Raw genomic sequence first — 25,711 nt, forward strand, 5'->3', positions numbered from 1 at the left:
TTCGCTCCTAGCTCTTACAAGGAAAAAATCACAGGCTTCTTTGTACATCATTTTATTGGCATTTTTTGAAAAAACCCAGAATTTTCGCCCTTTTTGCTTATTTTCTCTCACCCCCCCTAGAGCAACCTAGGATTCCTGGGTGGCGTTACGACCGCCTACATGTGGGAAGAAAAGGAGCCAAATTTGGCAGAGATACCTCATGTAACAAAAAAAGTTACAAGCCATTGAATGGCCACATACCGAAATCACCAAAAAAGGCCCTGGCACTGGGGAGAAATACCCATGGCACTGGTTCCATGGGAAATACCCATGGAACCAGCCCGCATCACCTCCTTGGAGCTTAATCCTTGATTGCTTGTCCACGTTTTAACAAATAGAGACTCTTGGCTTGGGTGCTCTGTGCTTCGACTCTGCCATATAGAGAGCAGGAGTACAGATACCCCCACCCCCTCCAGTCTTTACAGCAACCAGAATGATTAACCAAAATGCCCTATAGTAGGCAGCTGTGGCAGAGTAGTCAAGCTCAACTTAAGACGGGCTGATGGTGAAATGCAGTTGGCGCACACAGTTAACCAAAGAGAAATATACTCTACTGAAAAATATGCACTTTTAATAACAATATATATATATAATATATATATAGTACTTTAAGGGTGCAGAAGTAAGACTGACACAATGGCACTTCTTTGGGTATAAGCTTGTATTTATTAATAATGGGTTGGAAAAATGCCTCTTTATCCCTAGAACTGAGAGGGGTTTCCCTACCTCATGGGAAACTAGTGAAATTGTCCGGAAGCAAATGTCTGTCACTGTCATGCCCCAAAACCTACCTCTGTCCCCAACACTAACCATCTAAATGTGCAAGGATGAACCCTTCTCAAAGTAATGGGTTGTAAGGCAAGAATTGATGTAGTGACCCTGTGGGAGACTACACAACACTTGTCCTCTTGGTATTATGTAACCCACCTTTTGGTATAGGCCTGTAGTACACTAGTTGGTAGTGTGACTGAGCAGCCAGGTTTATCTCAAGAGGGGTAAATGTGAGCTGTAGAGCTGTAGCAATGAAATTGGAAAATACAAGTATCCAAGTAGCACTTACACAAGTTGTTAGTTATAAATAGTTATTTATTTAGCATACGTTTTTAAAAAAGCATTCTTTAAAAAGGGCGAAATGGGTACTTTTCCATAATCAACACAAAGCTAGTAGATCCTCTTTAGAGATGCGTTTTACACACTTCCTACACCCTGAGGTGACTTCACTGACTAGGACAGTAGTGGCATTTATATATCCCTAGTACACTTAGTAGATTCCGAGGTTTATAGAAAGGAAAGAAAAAGGGTTAAACAGGTTCTCAGAGCATGTGAGCACTACATCTTCCAATGAAGTCTAGACAACCTTTCCCAGCAATAATAGTTTAAAACCAAGCTATAACCTCTTGGGGACAGTAAATATAAGTCAAGTGGACTAGAAGAGTCTGCAGGGAGTCAGGACAGCCAAAGTCAATTGGAGCACAGTCTGTGGAGCTGAGGCACTTCTTAGATGACAGTCTGGCACAAAGTTGGATAGTTTGTTGAAGGCAAATCTCTGTAGGCTCACAAGCTGTTACACTTTGAAGGGTAGAGCTGAAATAAACTCTAGCAATGAAGCTATTGCAAGTCTCAACTGAGAAGAGCAAAACTAAGGACACTGAGGTAAGTACCCAAAGTCAGAGCAGTACCTTTGGTTAGAACAGGAGTGGTCAATCTGGCTTCTGTCTGTTTGCAGTGATGCAGGTGCTGGGCTCCTGGGCCTAAGTCACTGGGACAAGAGGGAGGACGTCTGCGTCAGCAATTCAGAGGTCGGCGGCAGCTATGGCTCTTTTCAGATCAACCAGCGCTCGATAAACGGCACCACCGTGGATCTTGGACACTGGTTGGGCTTCCTTCTTTCCTTGAGTCCTGCACTCTTGTTAGGGGACTCGAGCTGTGGTCGTCCTGCTTCTGGAGGGTCCTGGGGAGATTCCTGGAGCTTCCGGCTGGATTGCAGACGTTGCACTCGACTACGGATTTCTCGACCCCTGGCACTCAGTTCCTGCAGCAGCAAAGCGGTACAGCCAATCGGGAAAAATGGTCCAGTGGAGTTTCTCAGGGTTAGTTGGTCCCACTAACCCAAGGGAAGAAGTTGTCGCTTCCAGAGCTTCTCTTGGCGATCAGAAAAAGTGAGTTTCAGCAGAGCAGCAGGGCTTCACTGAGCAATTCAAAGGTCCAGGGGGATGAAGCAAGCTTTGTTCATGTTTTCTTTGTCTGGTGTTCTTCCCAGTGGTCGACTCTGCCTCTAGTCCCAAAACCCTTGCCTTTTAAGCAGGTTTCTCTCCTTTATGCACAGCCTAGCTGTCACTCAAACAGCAGTGTGACAAAGGACAGCCAGCCAGTCAGGACTGGGTGCATTCAGGCATTCCCAAAGACAAAGGATAGGGGAGTTTCGGGAACCTCCCTCACTTCCTGCCCTTCCAGACACACTGGAGCCAGAGGCGGGTTTCAGTACTGGAGGCCTCCAAAGGAAGAACGAACAAAGGGCTCAAGCCTGGCTTGGCGAGCAGAATAAACCCCAAGAAAGACCTCACTAACAGAAAATGGCCGGGGACAAAATAGTCACTCATGGGTGCTATACTGCAGCTGAGGATCCAGCCTGTGGTAGAAAAGCACAATGGTAGGAAAATTAAACCACTGCCACCAACAATTCTAAATTAGTGAGGGTGACATACACAATGTTACATGAGTAGGTAGGATAAGGGGCTACTAGGTAACACCCCCAGCACTCCACATACAATGGGGTGTGCTGGATCTACAAAGAGGGAAGGGTAAGTAAAGTCAATTTCACTTTACTATTCTTGGGAACAGTAGTTCAAACAAGAAAAGTTATTTAAACCTTAGGAGAAATCTAAAGGATTTCTCTGTGACACTGCACTGAAGGTGTTGTGTGTCACCTTACAAAAAGTAGATGCCTATGGAGCTTGTCAGACTGCAAAAACAAAGGAAACATGTAATCCAAATCATGTAAAAACACCTGAGAGAGTGAGAAAAAGGTCTCGCTCACACCATGGTTAAAATTAAAAAGTCATAAAGTCCAGCAAAAGAGCTGGGGTTCTCTAAGGTTGAAAGTAATTACCACAGAAATGAGAATTCTCCCTAACAATGAGGGATTAGTGATATGCATGACAACATTGTCCTTGGCAGTTGCATACATTTCTTCATTGATATGCTGCTTTTTGAATGGATCGCTGTAAGTAGATGCAGAATTGAGTGTGCCCTTTCAGGAGGGGTGCAGACACAGCTGCTATTGGTGTTGAACTGTGCCCCCAGAATGACGTAACTGTTGGAAGGCCTTAGACATTATTTGGTATAGTTGATGAAAAATCCTAGCCACTTTAGGGTGTCCATAGCGTGTTGTATTGGCCCTGTGCCTCCTGTTTTGTAACCACTCTGATCAACCAGTCGTCGAAGTAGGGATACATGTGGTACCACTCCCTCCAGCGGCAGGCACCTGGTTAAGTGTGTGACGCCGACCAGAGTCTGAAAAGCAGGATTTTGCATTGATAATGGTTGCTTCCTACAGAGAACCTGGGGAATTTCCTGTCGGTGTTGTGGATTGGCACATCGAAGTATGCATCTGTAAGTCTAGTGATGCTAAGAAATCTCATTTCTGCACTACCTTTATCACATCGGACAATGTGACCATCTTGATTTTATATATTTTTCGGGGGGTATTTGTTGAGCCCCTGTGATGAAGCCTCACAAAATCCCTGCCTCCCAGGTGGCCAGGGGAAGGCAGACACTTCCTGATCCTGTGGTTTTAGCCGGGTGGATTACCTGGGAGGAGAATACCCCCCAGGGAATAGGAAGAAAGGTTCTGTTAGTAGAGACGCGGTGCTCCTCATCTTTGAGGGATGAGGTATCCAGGATGCCAGAATATATAATGGCTTTTTATCAGAATCAGACTTCCTTTACTAAAGATATCCAACATATTGGTAATGAAAGCCATTATGGCCAGTATAAGGATCAGAAAATCAATACCCTCCCTTCTGAGAAATATGATCTTTCCTCCTGGTTTAAACTGTGAAAACAAGAAACAAACTAGCTTCAAATACCTTATTTAGAGGTATGTCTTGCAGAGTGAGTTAGGTAAAGTTAAAACTGAAATAGGTGATGCAATGAAGAATGAGATTGTTGGGGACTACTTGTGCCATAATGCCAGAGGTACTGGGATGAGGAATATGAGCTTAGAGGAACAAAACTGCAATGTGCAGACTAGTGTTCCTAACAATCTACACCCGAGCAGGAATTTTGTCTATTTAAATCCCCCTCAGATGCAGATGCGAAGTAGAAGCAGCAGAAGTTATCCGTTACCGTGTATGCAGCACGAGCAGAACGGTCGCCGGCACCCCCGCCGTGCCTTAGGCGGTTAATGCTGCGGAGTGTTGTGATCAGGAGAAACCCAAACTGAGGTCCCGCAGCGGGAAGCGCTGTTGTTGCAGGTTGCCCTGTGGGAAAGAGGAGCTCTCTGCACATTGTATGTCTCCGGTGGTTGATGAGGACCCAGGAACGAAAGGAGCATTATGCGATCCTATCTGGGAAGGCCAAGGCACAGAATTGCAACCGGAGCTTTCGGACGCTCAGAGTCTGGCGAGGAAAGAAGTGGCAGCAGCAGGAACCACTGACGCGCAGCAAGAGAACAATGAGTTGGCCTTGTACAGCCGACTCCGTGGACGCTCAGTCGTAAATCGCTAGCTGCAAATATATGTTTTGACTACCGAATTAATGATAGAAAGTACTTTGGGCTTAACACGCATGCTGTGAAAAACCGAAATAAGAAAGATTATGACTATCTTTATCCAAGTAAAGAAAGTGACATTTAACAAAGGCTCCATTGCCCAAGGAAGGAGGGGCAGTATTAAACCCACAGAGTGACCACCTTTGGCAAAGTAAAGAGGATGCAGGATAAAAAAAAATGTAACCAGTATTGCCAAAGCAAAGAGGAGGCAATAAGTGAATCAAATAACCAGCATTACCTAAGCCAAGGTAAAGGAGAAACCGCTTTCTTGGAGAAAAACTTGAATGCACAGTTACCTGGTGTGATAGTAGAATCCCAGAGTTGGCAGAAACGTTTCCCTCCTTGGGGAGCGCGTCAAGGGGAGAGGAACATAACTTGCATTGCATGTGGCCAGTCAATCATTTGAATGAATGGCTTCAATGGGGTGTTGCAGCCTTATGGAAGAAGTTGTGAATTTTACTGTTGAAAGTCAGACTTTGCTGATGTTCTTAAGTGAACCATACCACACCGCAGAGTACCTGTATTAGTGTTAGGAGATTCATCTGGCAGCAGAGTACACCAGGAAAGGGATTATTAGTGGTGGTAGGTTAGTGTATCAGGAAGAAGATATTGAAGTACTGCCTTTTGGGGAAAGGTTGTGGTGGAAAGAGTCGCACCGCCACTTATGTGTTTGAACTGTGGTAAAACCATGCTGATACTCATTGTTGTGTATGAAGAAGTTTGTAGTAATTGTCTTTCTCAAGAGACCAAAAATCCTATTGAAATGTTCATTGGAAGAATGATTAACTTCTTGAGGGTTTCACTTGGCGTCATGATTGTATCATAATTTATAAAACAATCACGACACCAAATGAAACCCTCAAGAAGTAAAGGAACTTTGTGTTGAAAACAGAACTTGGCTATTAGGAGAAACATTTGGAAACAGAACTTGGCTATTAGGAGAAACGTTTGTTTTACCTTTTGAAGTAGAATCTGACTATGGGAGTGAACATTACTCATTGGAACTTTTATTTTGAAATTCTGCTTTGTTCCTGTGGAAGGGAATCTGACTGTGGTACTGTTAGGCAGAATTATATGCAGTACCCTTTGGGAACACCACACACAATCAGGACTACAAGTGACAGTACAAATTCACCTTTGGTACAAGCCTGTACTACACAGTAAAGTGGTAGCTATGGCTGAGGAGTCAGACTTATCTCAAGAGTAAAGTGAGCAGTATCAATAGTTACACAAAGGACAGCAATTACTATGATTCAAACAAATAATGACTCAAGGTTTCTGAGTAAAACAATATACATTTATTTACACATCAGTTATAGGTTCACTAGATTCTGGACAAGTTAGGCTCAAAATGAAGTGTGAGAAAAATGGCACTCCAGTAATTTAAAAGAGAGGGAAAGACAAAGTTAGACAGAAGTTGAGCAGCACCAACAAGTAAGTAGGCAGGGCAATCTAGAAAAAGGAACTACAGTGAGGAAATCGATTCACGAGGCCAAGGCTAAAGTCAATGGTCCAAAGTCTTTGCAGAGGATCCCACAGTTCAGGGTAGTTTGTGGTTAAGTCTTAGCCAAGAGTTGAGAACGAAGTTGGTCGGACGAAAAGTTACTTTAAAGAATAAAGAAGGACAAGCCCTTGGACTTTCACTGCGTCTGGATGAAACGAACAACCGGGTCAGCACAGTACTTTTAGAGCAGAAGAATGCTGTAGCTGAGGCACACATTCCTGGTAGGTCCTGTGGGCTCACGGTTCCTGAAGCGACTGTCGGACTGACAAGGAGGAAGACTGGAGGATCCTGCACTGCCCAGGGAAGAAACCAGCAGCGGAGCAAAGCGACAAATAAAAGGTACGCTCCTTAAAACCCAAGCAGGGTCCGTTCCTCCTGGCTATCCGGTTCACTGTAGCTGTGCAGAGCAAATTAGACCAGAGGAGGGAGGCCTGGCTTGCAGTTTGGCAAACTGGTTGTTCCCACCGGCTCAAGGGGAGAAGATTCCTTGCAGATCTTCCCTGTCGTCAAAGTTTGGAGATTCGGACCCGCGGCAGGGCTTCACCGGGAGGTTGTCGTGGTAGAGGTCCTCTTCTGTCAGCTTCTCTTCGGTTCTCTTGATCCAGTGGCGACTCTACCTTCTCAGTCCCAGAGACTTGCTTTTTATGCAGTTTTCCCCCATTCACACAGCCTGGCTGTCAATCACACAGCAGGGTGGCTGTCACCACAGCCAATCATACCAGAGCGCGATATGGGTCTCTAAGGAGACCCTGTTCAGGGAGTCTCAAACCTCTCCCTCACATCCTGTCCCCCTCAGACATTCAGGCGCCTAAGGAGGGCTTCTGTGCAGAAGCCTGTCAAAGGTCGGCGAACAAAGGCATCAAATCTGGTTTGGCGCGCAGAGTAAAACACGAGAGACTTTTACAAAAAGAAATGGCGAATGAACCCAGCCGGAACTGTATAAAAACCTATATGGTCCAGCGGGTTTAAGTTCGAGGCTACTAAGATAGCCTAAAACAATACCAGGGCTATTTAAAATAACCGCGGTAGGAAAAAAAGGGTAGTTAACCACTGCCATCAGCAAAATCCTAATGAAAAGGGAACAAAACGGTGTTTCATGAGAAACAGACAAAAAGGGATAACTATTAACCCTTTCTAGTACTCTATGGAAGATAGTTTGTACTGGGTGTGTGGTTTTAAAAAGACTAAGTCAATGGCAACTTTCCATGTTCTGGGAGCCAGTAGTCAGCCCCAGAAAATGGAGTTTCAGTTTGGAAGTCTGAAAAAGACAACCCTGTGTTACTACACTGAAGGTGCTGTGTAACAGACAGTAAAATGATGATGCCTATGGAGTAGGTGAGGCTCCACAGTCTATGAACACAAGAAAATGTTAGACACACACAGCAAAACACATGTAAGAGTGGGAAAAAATGCTCACACTCTTACCAGGTGAAAAAAAGTTATCCTAGAAATCCAGCAAAGCTGCTGAGGGACTGAGTAGGTAAGGGAAATTAGCTATTCTGGAGAATTCTCCCTAACAGTTACAGAACTATTTGATTATAATTATTATTTTGTTGAAATTAAACAGCCATATGAATACCTGTAGTGTTGTTGTATTTAGAAGTGTGAGGGACAGAAATCTTTGTGTATTAGTGTTTTTCCTTTAGTCTTAGTTTCATAGGCAGGTACATCCTTGTTAGTTTAGGACAAATGAGGTGTTTATCACACATTTTTAAGTTAAAATGGCTTCTTGTGAAAAACCTTCATCAAGTTGTCCGCCTCCCATTTCTGACTCCTCACACACATGGTGGTCAAGTATTGGTTTCCACGTTTTGTCTGGTTTTCTCACGACAAAGAAACAGGAATAAGTGACCCATTTCCTTGTTCGCTCTTTGTAACTTTTCAATGGCCTGTTTGATTAGCATCTTATTTACTTCGTCATGCAGGACACAAATATGTGGCTGTTTGGTGCTTGGAGGTATTTGAGGTGGATCCTTGTTGAATTCTAGGACTTGTCCATTTTGAATCATGTCTAATATCAATTTGTCCTTGGTTATTTCACTCCATCGTTACATTTTGGGGGCACGAGGATTTTCCGAGTCAGGCCTGTTTGTTGTTGCCCTTTTTAGGAGGTTGTTCGTGGCCTCCTTCTTTGTGGTGCCTTGTAATCTTTCCTTTCATACGAGTACTTCTTTACTTATCCCTGTGAGTAGTATGACCCTCTTGGATAGGGCTTGCCACCCCTGGCTGAAGTTGTAGGTTGTCCCAACACTCCTTGAAAGGGTTGAAATGTGCATTTGATTGAAGGGATGCAAATGATGTTGCTATATCCATGTAAGTTTTAATGGCCTCTAGGGACTCGTCAATTTTTTGGACCATGAGTTTGTCTACCTCAAAGGGCATGTTTAGCACTTTGTCCTTTATATCTGGCTGAAAGTCTGTGCACTTTAGCCATGAGTGTCTGCGAGCCTGTGTTGGAGTAAGCCAGCCATATATGAAGTGCTATAGTAGGGCCTTCATTGACGAGGTCTATTTGTAAAATAGTATTACTTGTGGACTAGCGATCTTTGTAGACAACGCCCCTTTGCCCGTTACAGCTTAGGGTCTCGTATGGACCAAGCATCCTCGTAGACACAGCTCTTAGTTTACGAGCCTGAGTCTTTCTAGTAAATAAACTGTCTCGTTGACTAGCCTTGTTTCTTGATGAGCCTCCGTTGTAGACTAAGCTGTTTTATAGACAGCCTTATACTTGCACAAGCTCTTTGGTTGATGGGCACTCTAGTAAAGTTTTAAGTAGTTTACGAGTCTTCCTCATTTGAGGATCCAATCTTGTAGGTTCTTATAGTCTGGTAGCATTGACATGTCTCTCGTAGCCTTGCCTGTCGCTGATGGGCTTTTTTATTGACAAGGCTTTTGGAAGCTAGCCTGTTCATGAGCCTTCCTTGTAGATGAGGCTCTTGTATACCAGCCTTTCACAGACACGGCTTGGTCTTTGGCTAATATTTCTCATTGACTGGCCTCTCTCGTAGAGGAGCTTTTCTTTCAGACAAGGCTCCCCTGTGGATGAGGCTCTCCAGGTTTCCTTTTTCCTTTTTAGACTAGGAAGGGAATCTCCCTTTAGATATGGCACTTTTTGTGCATGAAGGTTATCAATGCTCCTCACAGCAGCCACGCTCTTAGAGGGCTTGGCCTCAGATGGAGGATGCTTCCCCTTATTTAACCAACATACTAGGCGCCTGTGCCTATCTTTCAGTGTTTTTTCACTTACAAAAAGTACTGGGATTTCGCAGTCCTCTTGTATATGGTTGGGTTAGAGGCAATAAATGCCCTCTGAGTGCATATCCCCCTCGTATATTCCTTTTTTCTCCAGGTCTCACATGGCTTAAAGAGGGATTTCTTAGATTTCCCATTCATGAGATTCCCTTGCCACTTAACTGAAGAAAAAGTTTGAAAACCTCTGCCTGAAGATCTTTCTTTAACGAAGTTCCTTGAAAATATTAGTAGGTATGTGTTCTCACAGGAGAAAAGGGTTAGAGGACTCCACTGCATGACATGCGGCTAGAATCTGAAGATGACCTCTAGGGTGGAGCTAGATGCTCTGTCCAATTGGCTGGGGCAGAATCGACACAAAAGGACAGTGATGGATTACAAAAGTCACCCAAATATTTCTTCAATATGTAAGGTAATCTATCCTCAAGGATTCCCAGCCTGACAACAGGGAATATTTAAAGAATGTGAATCCATGACAGATACCAATGCTGGAAAAAGGAGTTGCAGGTAAGCAACATACTCATTTTATGCCTTAATCATGGTTGGCGCTGGCAAAAGGATGGTCTAAACAAAATTACTAAGAACAGGACCGAAAAATTACATTGACGCGCCATGGCCTCCTAATGCAGTACATCTGCTTGCACCCCTGGTGAAACCAAAACTAAGTTACAACTGCAATCTGTCTACTCCTGAAAACGGGGCCAAAATGGTGTACTTAAAAAGCATCTTTGTCACAGGAGCCATATGGGTACCATGCGACTATAACAAAAGGGTTGCAGTGGCATCGGGACTTCAGTAGAAGTCTGACTACAAAAAGGTCAATGCCTAAACCACACCAAGGGAAAAATCATAAGGTCTAGGGGTCCCTGAAAGGTACCAGGCAGAATTACTTTTTAGGTTTCCATTAAGTTGGCATCCTGACACACGGGTATGGGATTAAAGTGTACAGTGAATTCAACATTGTATAGGCTGCTAGAACCCTTCACCAGCGACCAAAAGGACTTTTTGGCTTACACTCGAGCCTTGCCCTTAGAATTGTCGTCATTCTATCAGTACTCTGCAGGAAGACTATTTTTATGTAAATGGTCAAACGCTTTATCATGTATGCACCCCAATCATAAGATCCTTCATTAAGTATCTGTTGAAGGAAGTTGAGCCCCTGGACCCTTTTGCGCCAACTCACCTTGACCTCAGGAGAATTGACCTAATTTAGAAGGTCAATTAGGACATATATGCGGGGGGGACTCCCCGCAAGCCCCCACCCAATCCCCTTATATTATTTATAATCCAAAACCAACCCAATCCATATATACTAATTCCCCTTGCCAAATGCAGTGGTCTCTGTGACCTTAGCACAGAGCAGGTGGGTCCTATTCCACCACTAATGCCTCATCTCTACCTGACGAGGAGTTGAAACACTTTTGATAGTCAAAAATGTGTTTGAATATAGTGTACTTATTCTCAGCCAAGTGACCTCTTCACACCAATGTGGCAGTCTGTAACTTCAGACTACAGTGGGCCATAGCAGAGTTATCTCAGGATTTACCTTTTTATGAGGGATGCTTGTTAGGGAGATTTCCATAGATGCTCTGGTTAGGATCATTCCTTAACTTTCAGCAGGCTGTCAAAATGATAGAATGTTAGAGAATCCAATGTGTAAATTTTAGGAGTTCGGAGGGGTGGTGAACAGGTGCAGTACACACTTTTCACAAATGCTGAATCCAAGACCGTCCACACACTATATATGTTCTATATAGCCAAATGCATGGGAGAACACTACATGAACATAACAAAACAAATATGCAACACTGTACATATAAGTAGCAAGTTTTCAAGAGTCCTCGAAAGTTAAATACATTCTTTCCTAGAATAGCAAATGCATTTGCAGACCTGTTAAATGATTTTCCCATCCAGGGTAGTTGAGCTTTTAGAAGCCAAGGTCAACCAATTTGCTTTTGAGGTAGGATTTTTGTGAAGTGGGTCAGAAGAAGCAGTCGCACAGAACACATTCAGATTGAAAAATGGAGACCCCTTTACCCCCCAGATAGCCATCCATCAGAAAGACTCGGGCAGTGCCAGAGAGTCTGTAAAGCAATACCCTGGGTCCAAGAAGTAGGAATGCAGCAGATGGTGTTGTGGTTTCCAGAAGCAGTCTCTTGTGCTTACATTAGTTATGGCTGTCCCAGGTTGATCCTTTACAATGTTGCTCCTTCATACTGTTCCCCTTGAAGGTGATTTTGCTGGTTGCTCTCACCTCTGCTACTTGTGTGGATGGGCTCCAGACTCTATTGGTGAAACCTCCCTCTCTGGCTTTCTCCACGGAAGAGGCTATTTTGAGGGTGTATTAGGACAGATTTTCTTTTTGCATCTTTCCCTCTCTGGGCATCAATGTAACCACCGTTCCTTCCTGGAACAGTCTTTTCATTGCTACCAGTGTAGCATACTGCCCCTGATTATTACTGTGCTGCTGCTCATCTGTGTCCTGGGGTCTCCGATCATTGTGCGACCGGTGGTGGTCATCCGGAGGTGCCTGGGTCTTACAGCTTTGATGTATCGGGAGCTCTCTCATCGGAGCTTGGAACCATCGCCTACCACTGCGCCTGCAGCTTCTGGACCCCTTGCAACTGAACATTCGACTAAAGTGGGCTCAGTGGACCAGAGAACCCTACGGGCGGTTTCTCAGAGAACCTGAGTCAGAGGGGAAGTTTGCATACCTGTTCCCCATCCCATCCTGCCATAGGGATTGTATTGGTGTAAAGTTAATTACCCAACTGTCCATATTTGGTGGTGATTACGAGAGTCCTGGCCAACAATCCCCTATGTTTCACCTAATGTGGTGGAATTGGGAGTGGAGCTCTAATGTACTTAAATGTTCTTCTTCACTGGAACACTTAGCTACATGCTGGTTTAGCCAATGCTTGTTCACTTTTAAAGACATCCCGACCTGTGGTCTTTGACTCTTTGTATTAATGTAGGGTATTGGTTTCCATTGCTTTTCAGTTTTATTCCCTTTGCTGCCTACAGTTTTTACAGTTTTCAAAGTAAAGTATGGGTGATCATATGTTAGTTTGCTGTGTGTGTTTGTGTATATATATATATATATATATAAATCTATGCTTTAGGTATAATTACTAGAGCTTATATTTCTAGTGTGTGAAAAGGCCTGATGTGGTATTTCTACTTCTGTCTAATTTGAGTGCTCTGTGGCATTACACCACCCCCATATCTCCTGTGGTTTGGCCTTGGTACTCTGCTGCACTACCTTATTGGGGTTTGACTAGACCAATTTGTCTGTTCTGTTGACTAACTGGGGTGGCCTCTCAGAACCCTCCCAGAGTGGTTGTTAAGAAAATCTATATAAACAAGATGGGACTCACTTTGCATTCCACGGTTGTTATGTTATTAGTTCTTGTAAAGTGCATGGTCGCCTGAAGGCGGCATGGCACCGGGAGAGAAGGAGACAGCCTCATGATAATTAGAATAGGAACATTATAACCTGTCTTCTGAACTCCAGATAATTAGGAGTTTTCTTTATGGTAAGTGGAAGATTATTCCACACAACTGCTGCAGCAATAGAGAAGGCCCGGGCGCCAACCCGGTCTCTATAGTGCTTTTGAAAAACCAGTTGTTCGGAGGTGGATGAGCGCAGATGACGAGTTGGCCAGTAACGCATGAACTGAATGGCCCGGTGTACAATGCACAAGGTCTTAAATTCAACCCTTTGAGCCACAGGGAGCCAATGCAGGTTCCGTAATACGGTGGAAATGTGCGCTCCAAAAGGGGAGACAGTGGCTACCCTTGAGGCCAGATTTTGCAATGCTGCAGCAGTTTAATCAGGCCCTTGGGTTGGGCCAGGTACAGCGAGTTGCAATAATCTGTATGTGATAAAACCATAGCGGCAACCACGGGAGGGTGTAGCGAGGCCGGGATCAGAGGTAATACTCTTCTCAAAATTTTCAACTGAAAATGACCAGCCTGACAGACTGCAGAAACTTGTTGGTCCATAGACAAGGATGCGAATAAAACCACACCCAAGTTTTTCACTTTCTTAACTGGAGTCGGTAAGGGCCCCAGGGAGGAAGGCCAGAAAGAGGACGCCCAGAGTGTAGGATCGGGGGGATAGCCCACCACCTCAGTCTTGTCCCCAATCAGTTTGAGCCCATTGTGGTTCATCCAGTCTCCAACCGCATATGGGCAACCCCGCAAGCACGACGACACCTCAGCCTGATCCAGGTCTTATCTGATCAGAATCTGGGTGTCGTCTGCATAGTAGTAACACCCGACGCCGAAGGAGCGGATGAGACACACAAGGGCCCATATATAGATATTAAACAGAATAGGCGATATGGAGGAGCCTTGGGGCACTCCACAACTGAGGTGACAAGGAGCAGAAAGAAAGGGAGGCATCGAGAGGGTCCGAGTACGATCCGCAAGGAACGAACTGAACCAGGCAATTACCTGACCAGATATGCCGAACTGGGGGAGACGAGATAGCAAGATTGAGTGGTCGACAGTGTCGAATGCCGCTGACAGATCTAACAAAATGTTGTGTGATGAATCCGATGGTGTCATAACTTCTTTCCCGGCAGTGACCTCTCCCCATGTGGCCAGGGGACGGCAGCCACTACCTGATCCTGGTGGCGGCTATATAAAGGAGGATCAAATGAGGTGAGGCATACCCCAAGGGTGTGACATGACCTCATCGGATGAGACATGGTATCCCCTTTTTCTTTTGAGGATACTCCTTCCATTCCTCATGCCTTAATGACCTATTGTCATGCCTCCTCTTACCCACTTAGGAAGTTTACTGAAAACACTTTTCCATACTCTCTACAAGTCCTCAAAACCTGACTTGCCCTTCAAAACTGCTTAAAATGCTTTTCCAGACTTTTCATACAAGCCATCAAGAAATTACTTTCTTTTTCCAAAATATCAAAATACTGGGACGGAGAAGAGAATAAAGATCAATGGAGGTTAAGGGCACAAGCTGCGCTCTAGTTGGAGGAAAGCCAAGCTCCCAGGAGATTTAAACTGGTAGACCAGCTGACAGACGCTGGCTGGAAACGCTACTCCTCTTGGTGTCGGCCGAGGGACTGCGGGCCTGGTACGAGGTCCGTGGAGCCAACTGGCCGAACCGGTGTAAACAACGGAAGCTGACTGCAGGGGACGCTATGCTGTGAGGATGCTGGAAGCAGCCAAAGCTTCAGAGCGTTTGCAGATTTTCGAAAGGCAGCCCCCACACCGCCTGAGCCCGGAGAAACGCTGAATGGAAGAGTGGCAGCCCCGAGAGGTACTGAAGCCACAAAGCAGAGAAGGCGAGAGGGAACGGAACGCTGAAGCGCTACATGCTTGCCGTGGTTAAACCGACACACACCAAGAGCCAGTGAGTCCACCCAAGGGAAACGGGATCACCATGGCATATTTGCAATCCTCCCAAAAGCAAATAACATTGAATGAAATGTGTGAGATAGAGCAAGCAAGTGAATAATACTTAGAGACAGAAAGACTGTCAAGTTTGTAATTGTATGCCATGTACCTATAAGGAAAGCCCTGGCAGGATAGTGTACCAAGCAGAGTCAAGACAGAACAGAATAAACATAAGACTATTGATTCTGTAAGTGTGCGCATATGAGGAAAGCCCTGGCAGGAGAGTATACCAGGCAGATCCAAGTCAAAAGAGCATAAATGTGAGAAACCATGGCAGGAGAGTACACCAGGCAGATGCAAGCTACAAACGTGTTCACATAAAGTCCTGGTAATGAAGTATGTCAGGCAAGGTCGCGTTGAGCAGTGTATAAAATACATCGCCTAAAGAAGTCCTGATGAGGATAAAGCAGGACTGTCAAAAGGCTAAGTTGAAACATATGAAAGAGGAGAGAAAACCTGGCGGCAGAGTACAGCAGGTATCCTATCAAGAAACAGACTAATAGCCAAATTGTTTTTGTATACAAATTGTCTTGTTGTTGATAAAGAGAAACCTAAGGCACTGATATTATAAGGGTGAAGAGAAATCCAGGGGAAGGGAACCATCCTCTGGAACAAGGAACTCTATCATTCTGGAGCTTTAGTGTTGGAGTACGTACGTATTTCCTTTTTGAACACCTGTACACTGCTCAAGGCTAAAAACATTTTTCCTTTTCACCTTGGAGTTGATTTTTAGAATATTTCTTAGGACACATGTCGTTTTGCTTTGGACATCCTGACATTGGGCAGGCTCTTAGCTTTGTATTTGGTCGGGAAACACCACTTGGAGAAGGGACAGAGGCATTCTCCAACCTTTTTCATTTGCAGTAAATGGTTATGGGCAAAACCATAAGTCCTTGGGTCTGTGATTCATTCCTGGTTCCTCACAGTTGTTTCATACTTCATCTGACAGAAGATCACTTTTCCTCTTTTCTTCACTCTACCTCACCTTTTTAAGATAGAGCAGTAGTTTCACTTCCTGGACCCCCCAGCAGTGCTCCATTATGTGGTGGCTGAATATATCTTTCTTAACTCTTATCTTTTGTACTTGCAACTGAGAATTAAGGAATCTCCCTTTCTTATGAGGCTTCAGCATGTTCCTTCAGTGGGAAACCAGTATACAACACTGCCAACTCCCCTGTTTTCCACCTTAAATTCTAGTGTGTTTTAATAAAGGGAAGTAGAATCTTGGTGTATTGACAAAGCACTTTTTAAAATGTTTTTTTTTTCTCTGCAGGTACTTTGATAAACTGAGGAAGCTCAAGCATCAGTCAAATAAGTTGGGCGTTTTGAGTTGGAATGACCTCCAGGCTTGCGTGAATGATGTAAATGGATCTGTTCAAGGCGAGCAAGACAGTAAGTGGCATTTGCACCAGATTTCCTGTCCCTCTAGGCCTTGCTTCTTGATGCAAAAGGTGAAACAGAACAACCAAATCGGTTAACTGCTACCCTCTTTTGCATTCATTGGTAGGGGGGGGGGTGTTGGGGAGAGTGCAGGAGTTGGCAGGGGGGGCCAGAGAGGAAGATTGTTGTCTTAAAGTATTTTAACATGCAGTGTTGAAAACAATCAAATGGGATTCAATGCATGATAGTCATGTGGATAAATACAAATGATTCAAGTGCTTTGCACAAGGCACAACATTGGCACAGGTAATATTTCCAGTTAGATTTAAAGGTTATGTCGTCAAAAAGGACAAACAGTGGGAATATATCCTACACCTGAAAAATCTAAAATGATGTGGTTGCTCTATGTACAGCGCACAGGCCAGGAGCATAACACCCAAAGCCCGTTGAAATGCTTTTGTACACCTAGATGACTCTGGGAATCCCTTTCTCTGTAGTTACAAAGGTTATGCTATTTATTAAGAACTCCGATGGTACTTGCCAGTGATGCAAAGCTTCATGGAGCAAAGCAGTAGGTGAGGGATCTGTTTAAATGGATCAAGTGTAAGCAGGGACTGAAGGGAAACTCGATTTAAACTGTGGAGACAGTTTGTGGTCTTTTCTAAATGGCCAAGATAAAGTGATGGGGTAAAGTATATAAAGCTGCATATATCTGGAGCTTAGTTCAGTTGTAGGGTAACTAAAATTAACTGTTATCACAGAAAGAATGTCGGTTACCCCAAAGTTCAGTGGTTGATTTGGAGGCACTGCTCAACCCATAAGGGTATGATGTCCACTTCCATAATTTACTCGGCTTTTAATGTTGCTAACACAACCTTTCAGTGGATTACTGCAAGGTACTTTTTGATCCCTTTTACATTTTTTTGTGATCGACTTGTTCACCTTTTTTGATATGCCTCAGACAGTCTGGTAGCAGTGAACAGTTTTATTTACTTTTCTGGTGAATTATTGTACACTTAAATCGCATTGCAGTGCCATTTGTAGTACATCATACCCAAAATGGCATTATGTGGTTAAAGCCCTGTCTATTGGCCATCTTGCTTTTTGGCAGTCTTACTGTCCTCAGGTCAAGATATGCCATATAAGGGCATGCACTTCCTCATGTCTCTTCACGGTTCCTTGCTAGTCTTTATCTGGACTGGCAGAAATGAGTGATGGAACATTAGGGCCCAATTAACATTTCGGCCGGGGTGTGATGTAGGGTATGCAGCTGTCCATGATTGGACATCCTTTTTCTGTTTATTGGTGCAGTTCCTTGACATTATTAGGCTGAGGTAGCCCACATCCCAAATTTTGAATAAGAGCAGAAGTGCTGAAGCCATCCCTCAGATCATCCACTGGAGCCAAATCTCTGAAGACCGGGAATCTGGATAGACGACTGCTACTTTGAAAACCCACCATTCATAGGGCCATCTCTGCGGAAGTCCTGCTACTCTTGCTGCAACCACAGCGGAAGAACCTTGTAGTTAGAAGAACAGTGACGTCAATTTCAAACAGAAATGACTTCAAATAACACATTATAGGTCAGAAGCGCTCCCATAAAGTTTGCCTGTACAATAGCATAAAGATTAGTGAACCTGTTTGATGGTGTAAAAAAGAATTGTTGGGATATGTATACCAGCAGCAAAATACAATTTATATCCAGTGCTTTGTCTCCTGGACTGGTGGGATTAATCAGTTCTATGACCTGCACCAGAGGTCTGCCACCAGTGGACGTCTGAATTTTACCAGGACCATCCTGTGGGCTGACCATCCGCTGGCCATGCTCTGCTGCACCAGTCACTGTCCCGAGCTGAAACTTGGGACTCCACAGGTTGTCTAATTGTGACTTGGGATCAGTGTCTGCTGCTCTCCTGCATGAAAGTGACTTCTGGAACCTGATTGTTGGTTCAGTGACTAATCTCACCTGTGGAACCCTGATTGGGGTTACGTTGCTGCTGCACTTCACCCATTGTGTCCTAGAGTTCTCGTCAGATCATGGGACCTGTGGTGGTACTGTCCTGAGGTGCCTGGCCAACTGTGAGTTTGTCAGAGTTGTTACAGAACTGGATATTGTATCTGCTGTGTAGCCGGTCCCAAAATCAACACCAACTTCAGCCACTGCACCAGTGACTCCTGGATTTCCAGTGACTGGACCAACTGTAGAAGAAAGTGTCCTCCAAGCATCTGCATACCGCCGGGATGGTCATTAACAAAATCAGAGTAAGGGGCACGCATGTACTTCCTAGTCTTTGTGCCCCCCTCTCGCCATAGGGATTGATTGGGCACAAAGTCCTCTCTCTACCACTGTAATCTGGTTGCGTTCTGTGGCGTTCTAGTCAAGTATCCCTCATGTTTACTCCTAGTGTGTTGGTATTGAGTGAACCCCCTAAAATGTTTACTTTTCTGGTTGCATTCAAAGGAGCTTTTAAAACGAATCTTTTTGTCAACCTTTTAGCTATACCAGTGCTTGTGCTGAGGAACTTATGAAGCTTCTAATGCCCTTCTTAGGTAGCCACTAGGAAATAGACTGTTACTAGGCCAATATATCAATGGGGAATGACTGCTAGGATGCCTGCCTTGTATTAGGCAGGTTTTGTGTTCTTTTTTAATTTGCTGTTCTCTTCACTTTTCTTAGTTTCATTGCTTTATTGAACTGCATTTACTGCTGCTTAGTGCTGAGTGCAGGCAATCTCACTTTGAGATTACTGATCGTGAATATAAGTGTGTTGTGACATCTGGGCTTTTAAGTCTTACTTGCTTAGTGTGTTAAGGCCTAATAGTATATTGTAATACTTTTCTGTTTAACTCTATTACTTGGCTGCCTCTGTGTGGTTAACTGTACTTCTACACCACAGCCATAGTACCTGAAGTCTGTTTTACTGCTCAATACAAGATAACTTGATTGAATGTGGCTAGACCAAGGGTCTAATACAGTATTCACCGACTAGGTTGACCTCTCGGAACACTCTCACAGGCCTGATTGTGAAAAGCCATGTTCACAGTTCCACAGAGCATCTATAGATGCACTCTAGGTCTATTCCAAGTGTGTAACGTGAGGATTGCTTGCAATTCTGGGCTTGGGGGAATTTAAAGAAATTAAAGATGGCTGAAAAGAAGGGAGGAGGATACTAACTATGTTAAGGGTGTAATACAACCACATTTCATTTTTTAAATTATTTATATTAGTATTGAGAGAAAAAGAAGCACCCTTGCATAAATATAATGGTTCCATGTGGTAATGTCGCCTGCAAAAAGTCAGCAGGTAGGTGGCTTTTTTTTCCCCGACCCCTAAAATGCTTCCCCCAAATAACCTCAGAGGGGTATAATGTTATATTATGAACTCCAATCCTAGAATATTTGGATAAAGTGTTTGATTTTATTGAGGGTGCATTTTTTGGGAAATGTCATTCTCTGGCAGACATTTCTCAGTCGAGTTTAACTGCACACCAATGGAACTACTCCTGGTCAGACTTCTGTATAGCGCATCTTTAATTAGTGGCACCATAATTGACAAACGTTTTTTTCTGATGCATCTTGTCAATTTGGCTAAGTTTCAAGATCTACATCCTTCCCATTGGGTGAAGGTTAAGGGAAGATGGAATCATTTCCATTGTCACATGGCTAAAAAGCGTTCAGTTTGTGACAAGTCGCCACCAATAATCACAGGTCAAGGATAAGTCTTTCCTCACACTGTCTGGTTTCTTTCTCTGTGTCCGCTCAGCTGGCCTCGCTGTGGCTAGTGATTCTGGTCTCCGTTCATTTTGCTCTGCATTCCTTAAGTCCTTGACTCATAATTGCTAATTTTGCCAGCATTTCCTTACTGGACCATGCTTTTCTCAGCATCTTGCACCATGTTCGGGAGTGACCAGATTTAAAATCCTTGACTAAAGTGATTTGTTTTTCTTGAGGCATCGCTGTGCCACACGCTTTGCCTTGTGAAACATTAAAAGCACAACTCCCAACAAATCCATTTCACAGATTTGCTTTCTCACTCTGCATTTCTTGGGGCATGTTAGAAAATGACTGCACTGAGAATCCCAACATGCAGTTCTCCTTGTTTTTTGTCTCTTCATGCCTCACTCTTGGTACAGCTGTTGTAATTGCAACTCTCTGCATGGGATTTCGCAATGTTTCATTATCTCAGCACTACTGTTGCTCCAGGCTGCTTACCACTGCCAGCTCCTCAGGTACAGTCTCCAAATCTGAACCTTCCGTCTCTTGACGCATTTTTCTTGCCATAGTTCTTTCCATCTACTGTTAGTGTTAGTCTTTGCCTTCTGTTCTGGGCGCTCTCCTCTTCCTAGCAATCCAGCTTTTGGGGGAATTTAGGTGGGCCAAGGTTTCCCTCCAGAATTAATTCTGCAACATAACTGCATTGACATATTGTATTTGGCTCAACCCTGCTCAGCATTCTCATTCATTGTTTTCTGTCCCATTTATTTTTTTCTGACCAGAGCCGCATACCCAGTTATCTAATGAAAGACTTGGACATTCGATTGACAGCTCAGTCATGTTGTCTATCCACCTACTTGGCCACTCCTCTTAGACACTAAGCTTTCTCTAAAAAGGATTGGTGTGGAGCGTGTAAAAGTATGCTTTTTTTGGGACTCGCCACTTTGATATGGGTTATGGTTGTAGGGCAAGACCATATAAAAATACTAGCAATTCCTTGCACAGCCTGCCCTATGGTGCATGAGTAATGTGAACTTTTTACTAGCTAGGTTTTTACATTTTGAGCTTCTCTATCCTACTGGATAGCCCTGCACATTCTCAATGGTGGGAGATTTTTATTTTCAGGGTAGTTCTTCATGCTGGTCAACCAGCTTATTCCCAGGCCCACCCATAAAGTAGCTGTCTGTAGAATTACATTGTAGGCAAAGCATGGAGTGACAGACTGATTTATGTATATATTTAGTGCAACGAGCCCTAGGGCATCTGTGCGCATTTCGTACAGGTACATATGATGCAGGACACATTATTTACAGTTACATGGGTGCATATGTTACAGGTACATATGATAGAAGACGCAAAGCTTAGTTACATATGGTGCATTTGTTACAGGCAGATTATTACAGATAGAAAGTGGTAGACATAAGAGCAGAGGTTCCAGTTGAAATTTAGGTGAGTATAGTCATGGGCTACTTAGACTTCTTGCAAGAGAAGCCATGTTTTAGTGTTTTTTTCTAACTGGATGTAAGGAAGGTTCTGTTCTTAAGGTAGGTGGTGGTGGTGTTCCACAATTTAGCGGCTAGTACGGGGAAGCTGCTGCCTCCAGCTTTCTGGAGCTTAAACCTGGGGATCTTTAAGCGGTGAGCTTGGGCAGATCTAGTGGGACGCGATGTCGTGTTTCGGGTGAAGTTGTCAGCCACATAGCTAGGAGCCAGGTTGGCGAGGCACGTATGTGCAAGTGATAGAGTTTTGTACTCTATCCTTTGGTTGACAGAGAGCCACTGGATGTTCCGTCTTATGTCCGAGGTATGTTGAGACCTCGGAAGGTTCAAAGCTGATCTGAGGGCATTGTTTTGGTTTACTTGCAGCTTGTTAAGGTTGCGTTGACTCGTGCCTAGGTAGAGTGCATCACAGAAGTCAATTTGGAAAAGAACTAAGGCTCTGGCTATGGAAGTGCAGTTAGATGTGGACAGAAATGGTCTACATTCGTTGATTAACTTGCAGGTGTAGGCAGTGGAGGAAGCTATTGCGTTGATTTGTCTGGTCATGGTAAGAGAGGAGTCTAGGTAAATACCTAGCGTTTTGACATCCTTGGATACCATTATGTTGTTGCCGTCAATGTTGAAAGATAAGTATTGTTTGTCAAGTTTAAGTCTGGATTGGGAGCCAAATAGGAGTTACTCTGTCTTGTTGTCGTTGAGACAAAGTCCATGTTTAGCCATCCATGCTTGTATGATGAGGTAGACGTAGTTTAGGACTTTATCTTCTTTAGTGTAGTCTCTGGTAATAGGGATGAGAATTTGGGTGTCATCTGCATAGTTCGTGTATGGTCAAGGTTGTCAAACAGACACTTTAACACATTGTATAGTGTTGGTGATATGCAGGAACCCTGAGGGGCTCTGCATATGACTGGAGCTGGATCGGCGGAGGCTGAAGGTACAAAGACCCTCATGGATCTATTATTTAGAAAGGATTGAATCTAGGCGTTCGCTTTGTCGGAGAAGTGGTCTGCTGATGATAGGTGGTTGCATAAGACTTGTGGTTAACCAAGTCAAATGCAGCTGAGCGGTCTAATAGTAGTAAAAGGGAGAATTTTCCATTGTCTTGTAAGTTGTCCATTGGAGTCTTGAGATCAATCGGGGTCGTTTGTTACGCTCACCTGGACCCCACAGGGGTGTTGATCGGACCCGGACAGCTGCGGTCTCCTTCAACGTGATGCGTAGTGCAGAGATGACTGTCTGGACTGGCCCGCCTAGTCTTGTCTGCTGGACCCGAAGAAGTATTTTCCTGCAAGTGGAGACAGGGATTAACCACCTGTGGGTTTTAGTGATGGCCTCCCAACTGTTCTCGCTCTCCCCCACTAATCACCTCAGATATCCCCTTAGTAACCTCACCTTATGTTCGTAAAAGATGAGCTCTCTAACCTGCGTGTCTTGCAGGGGCGTGTAGATACTAGTTACTTCACTGGTTTGAAGACGTTGGGAGAGTTCCGGTAAGTATTGACTCTGAAGTCCCTGGCGGGATTGGTAAGTATCAAGTTCAAAGAGGTCAATGTGCCTGATGTTCACTCTTGTCCCCCTTCCTTCCTTAAATTGCTATTGAGTTTGTGAAAAGAAGGTCTCGTAGCTGCTGCTGATGTTCAGGTAAGAGTCTGTGTTACCCAACGCTGTCCGGTAACTATTGCATGCGTTAACGTGTTGCTTTCCTCCCTCTTTACAGATGCGGCATATGAAAATGTGGAGAGTTATGGAATAATACCGCCAGTGGTAAGTCTATGGTGGTAAGAGGTTGTATTTGTTGATTCCCTTGGCTCACTTTATTTTTTCTTGTCTCCCCTAGGTGCCGGATTACGGTGAAGAAATGATGGAGACAGTGCCAGATCGAAAGATGCTTTGAGAACTGGTGAGTATGGCGCCGTGCTGGAGCTGGCGAAGCGTGCAGGACTGATGTACTTTCCAGGTCCGGAGATGAAATGGTTCCGGAATTAGGTGAGGAATTGAGTTTGTTTTCTAACCTTGTCCTTTTCTTCTTCTTTATTCTAGGAGCTCCGGATTCGAGGCGGGCGTGGCAGAAGACTGGATGCTGGCTGCAGGCACGCGGCGTGGCAGAAGACTGGATGCTGGCCGCAGGCACGGTGAGTGTCCCGCTGCTGGATGCAGAATAACGCAAAGCATGTGCTGCTGTTCGGGTGTGGTTTAAATAGCCTCCAAAGTAGTTCCAGGTAAGAAGTTCCCTAGAGCCACGCCCGAGTAAAAAATAGTCCCTGTAACAAAATAGTCCCATCCAGGCCTCATGTAGGCTTGGACTCTTTTGCAGCATGGTCTGCAACTGGTAAGTAAAGTCTATGAGCCTGGCGCCTATGGCGCCAGGACTGATTTCTATGATGAGCCTGGCGCCTAGGGCGCCAGGACTGAACCCAGACAGCCCCTAGCCGGGGCTGCTGAGGTTTAAACAAATGTCTGGATGCCTGCTCCCGGAGCTGAGGGCCTTGGTCCTGATGCCCGGGGGTAGGCATCATGACACCGTTTCTGTGCCGTGTTGTGGTTGGAAACCTGATTGCCTGAGGCCCAGGAGTTTGTGATTTTCTAGATAGTCCTGGATCTACAGATAGGTTACTCTGTCCAAGATTTTAAGAGAAATGGCAATGTTGTAATACGCCTGTAGTTAGTGGGGATGTTTTGGTCTAGAGTGTTTTTTTTTAGGGAGTGGAAGAACCCCACACGTTTTTTAAATTGGTTGGGACTATGCTTGATTTAAATGAGGTGTTAATTAAAGTTGTGATAAAGGGTGCCAGCTGCTTTGCTACATCCTTGATGATGGGTGCCGGGCAAATGTCTCCCTACCATCTTGATGGTTTCCGCTCTGAGATTGTGTCCTCAACCACTTTAATGGAGAGGGGTGAGAAGTTGAACATATCATGAGTTTTGGGCTGTTTACATGGTGGTGGGGGTTGAGCTGTGTCAAGCAGGAGACTACGTTTTTTTAACTCCATTTTCGTTTGTAATGTTATCGAGTAAAGCCTTATGAATGTTAGTGCACCATGTGGTGTCTTTGATACAGGTGTCTGGTAGAGGAGCGGGGGAATCTAGCTCTTTTAGAATGTTGAAGAGTTCTTTCGTACTATATTTCGCTTTGGTAATTCTATCATTGTAGGTGGGTTTTTTTGTCGGGGTAATAGCTTCTTTATAGTTATCGGATGCTATTCTAAACTTGTTCTTGTTAGTGGCTGAAGGGAAGTTTTTCCAAGAAGATTCTGCATTTCTTTTGTTCTTGTGTAAGGTTTTTAATTCAGGGGTAAATCGTGAGTTTAGATGTGCACAGGGTTTGGCACTGCGCATTTTCAGTGATGCTATGGTATTGATAGCATTGAGCAGGGTACGTTTGTATAGGTCTACTAGGGCAGTAGGGTCAGAGTTTGAAGTCCATGATCGGCTGTAGTAAGGGAAGTAATTGGTCCACTGTTATGTTTTGTTTGTGTCTCGTACATGTTGGTGGAGCAATGGGCATTTGCTGGTCCAGTAAGTCGTCTTTTTTGATGGTGAATGTGATAAGATGGGGGTTGGTCCATGCGCAGGGTGTTTTGGAAAGGATATTAGTGTCACAGTTTAGGTGGGCCAACCAATGTAAGGTTTTTCCTTTGTTATGTGAGAAGCCTAATTCGGAGTTAGTTGGCACGGGTAGATGCTTTGTCGTCTTTAGGGTCCTCAAAGCCTAGATTAAAGTCACCTAATAGGATCTGAGAGCTGGGTTTGGTTTTATTGGAGAGGAGAGAAGCATAAGCTCTTCTTTAAAGGTGAAGGTAGACCTGGGAGGTCTATATATGAGGTGAATGGCGAGCGTTCGAGAAGCTGAGATGGGCTGCTTGATTGATCGTAGTTCCCCTGAAGGGAGTGTTAGGTTAGGTATGGGCCTTATTTTTAGTGTGGTTTTGACAATAAATGCTACACCCCCACCTTTTGCTAATTCTCTGTCCAATCGATTTATGGAGTATCCATCTGGAATGGCAAGAGCAAGGGCGGGCCCTGACGCGACATGGAGCCAGGTCTCTGTTATGGTCAGAAAGTCCAGGTCGTTAGAGGTTATGATGTCTGCTATATCTAGAGCGCTGGCTGATATGGATCTCGCGTTTA

At 44.4% G+C, this 25,711-nt stretch overlaps 1 protein-coding gene across 2 annotated transcripts in view; it reads left to right on the top strand.

The window, feature by feature from the left end:
• Positions 1–25,711, top strand: part of IQGAP3 (IQ motif containing GTPase activating protein 3) — a 1,503,259-nt gene that overhangs the window by 296,782 nt on the left and 1,180,766 nt on the right. For both annotated transcript variants that reach the window (XM_069607146.1, XM_069607147.1), the window contains exon 14: positions 16,264–16,382. In XM_069607146.1, coding sequence (XP_069463247.1) covers positions 16,264–16,382 — 119 coding nt within the window. The remainder of the gene's footprint in view (positions 1–16,263; positions 16,383–25,711) is intronic.

This window comes from Ambystoma mexicanum, chromosome 1p (genome assembly GCF_040938575.1).
Source record: "Ambystoma mexicanum isolate Mex_15411 chromosome 1p, UKY_AmexF1_1, whole genome shotgun sequence".
Taxonomy (NCBI): domain Eukaryota; kingdom Metazoa; phylum Chordata; class Amphibia; order Caudata; family Ambystomatidae; genus Ambystoma; species Ambystoma mexicanum.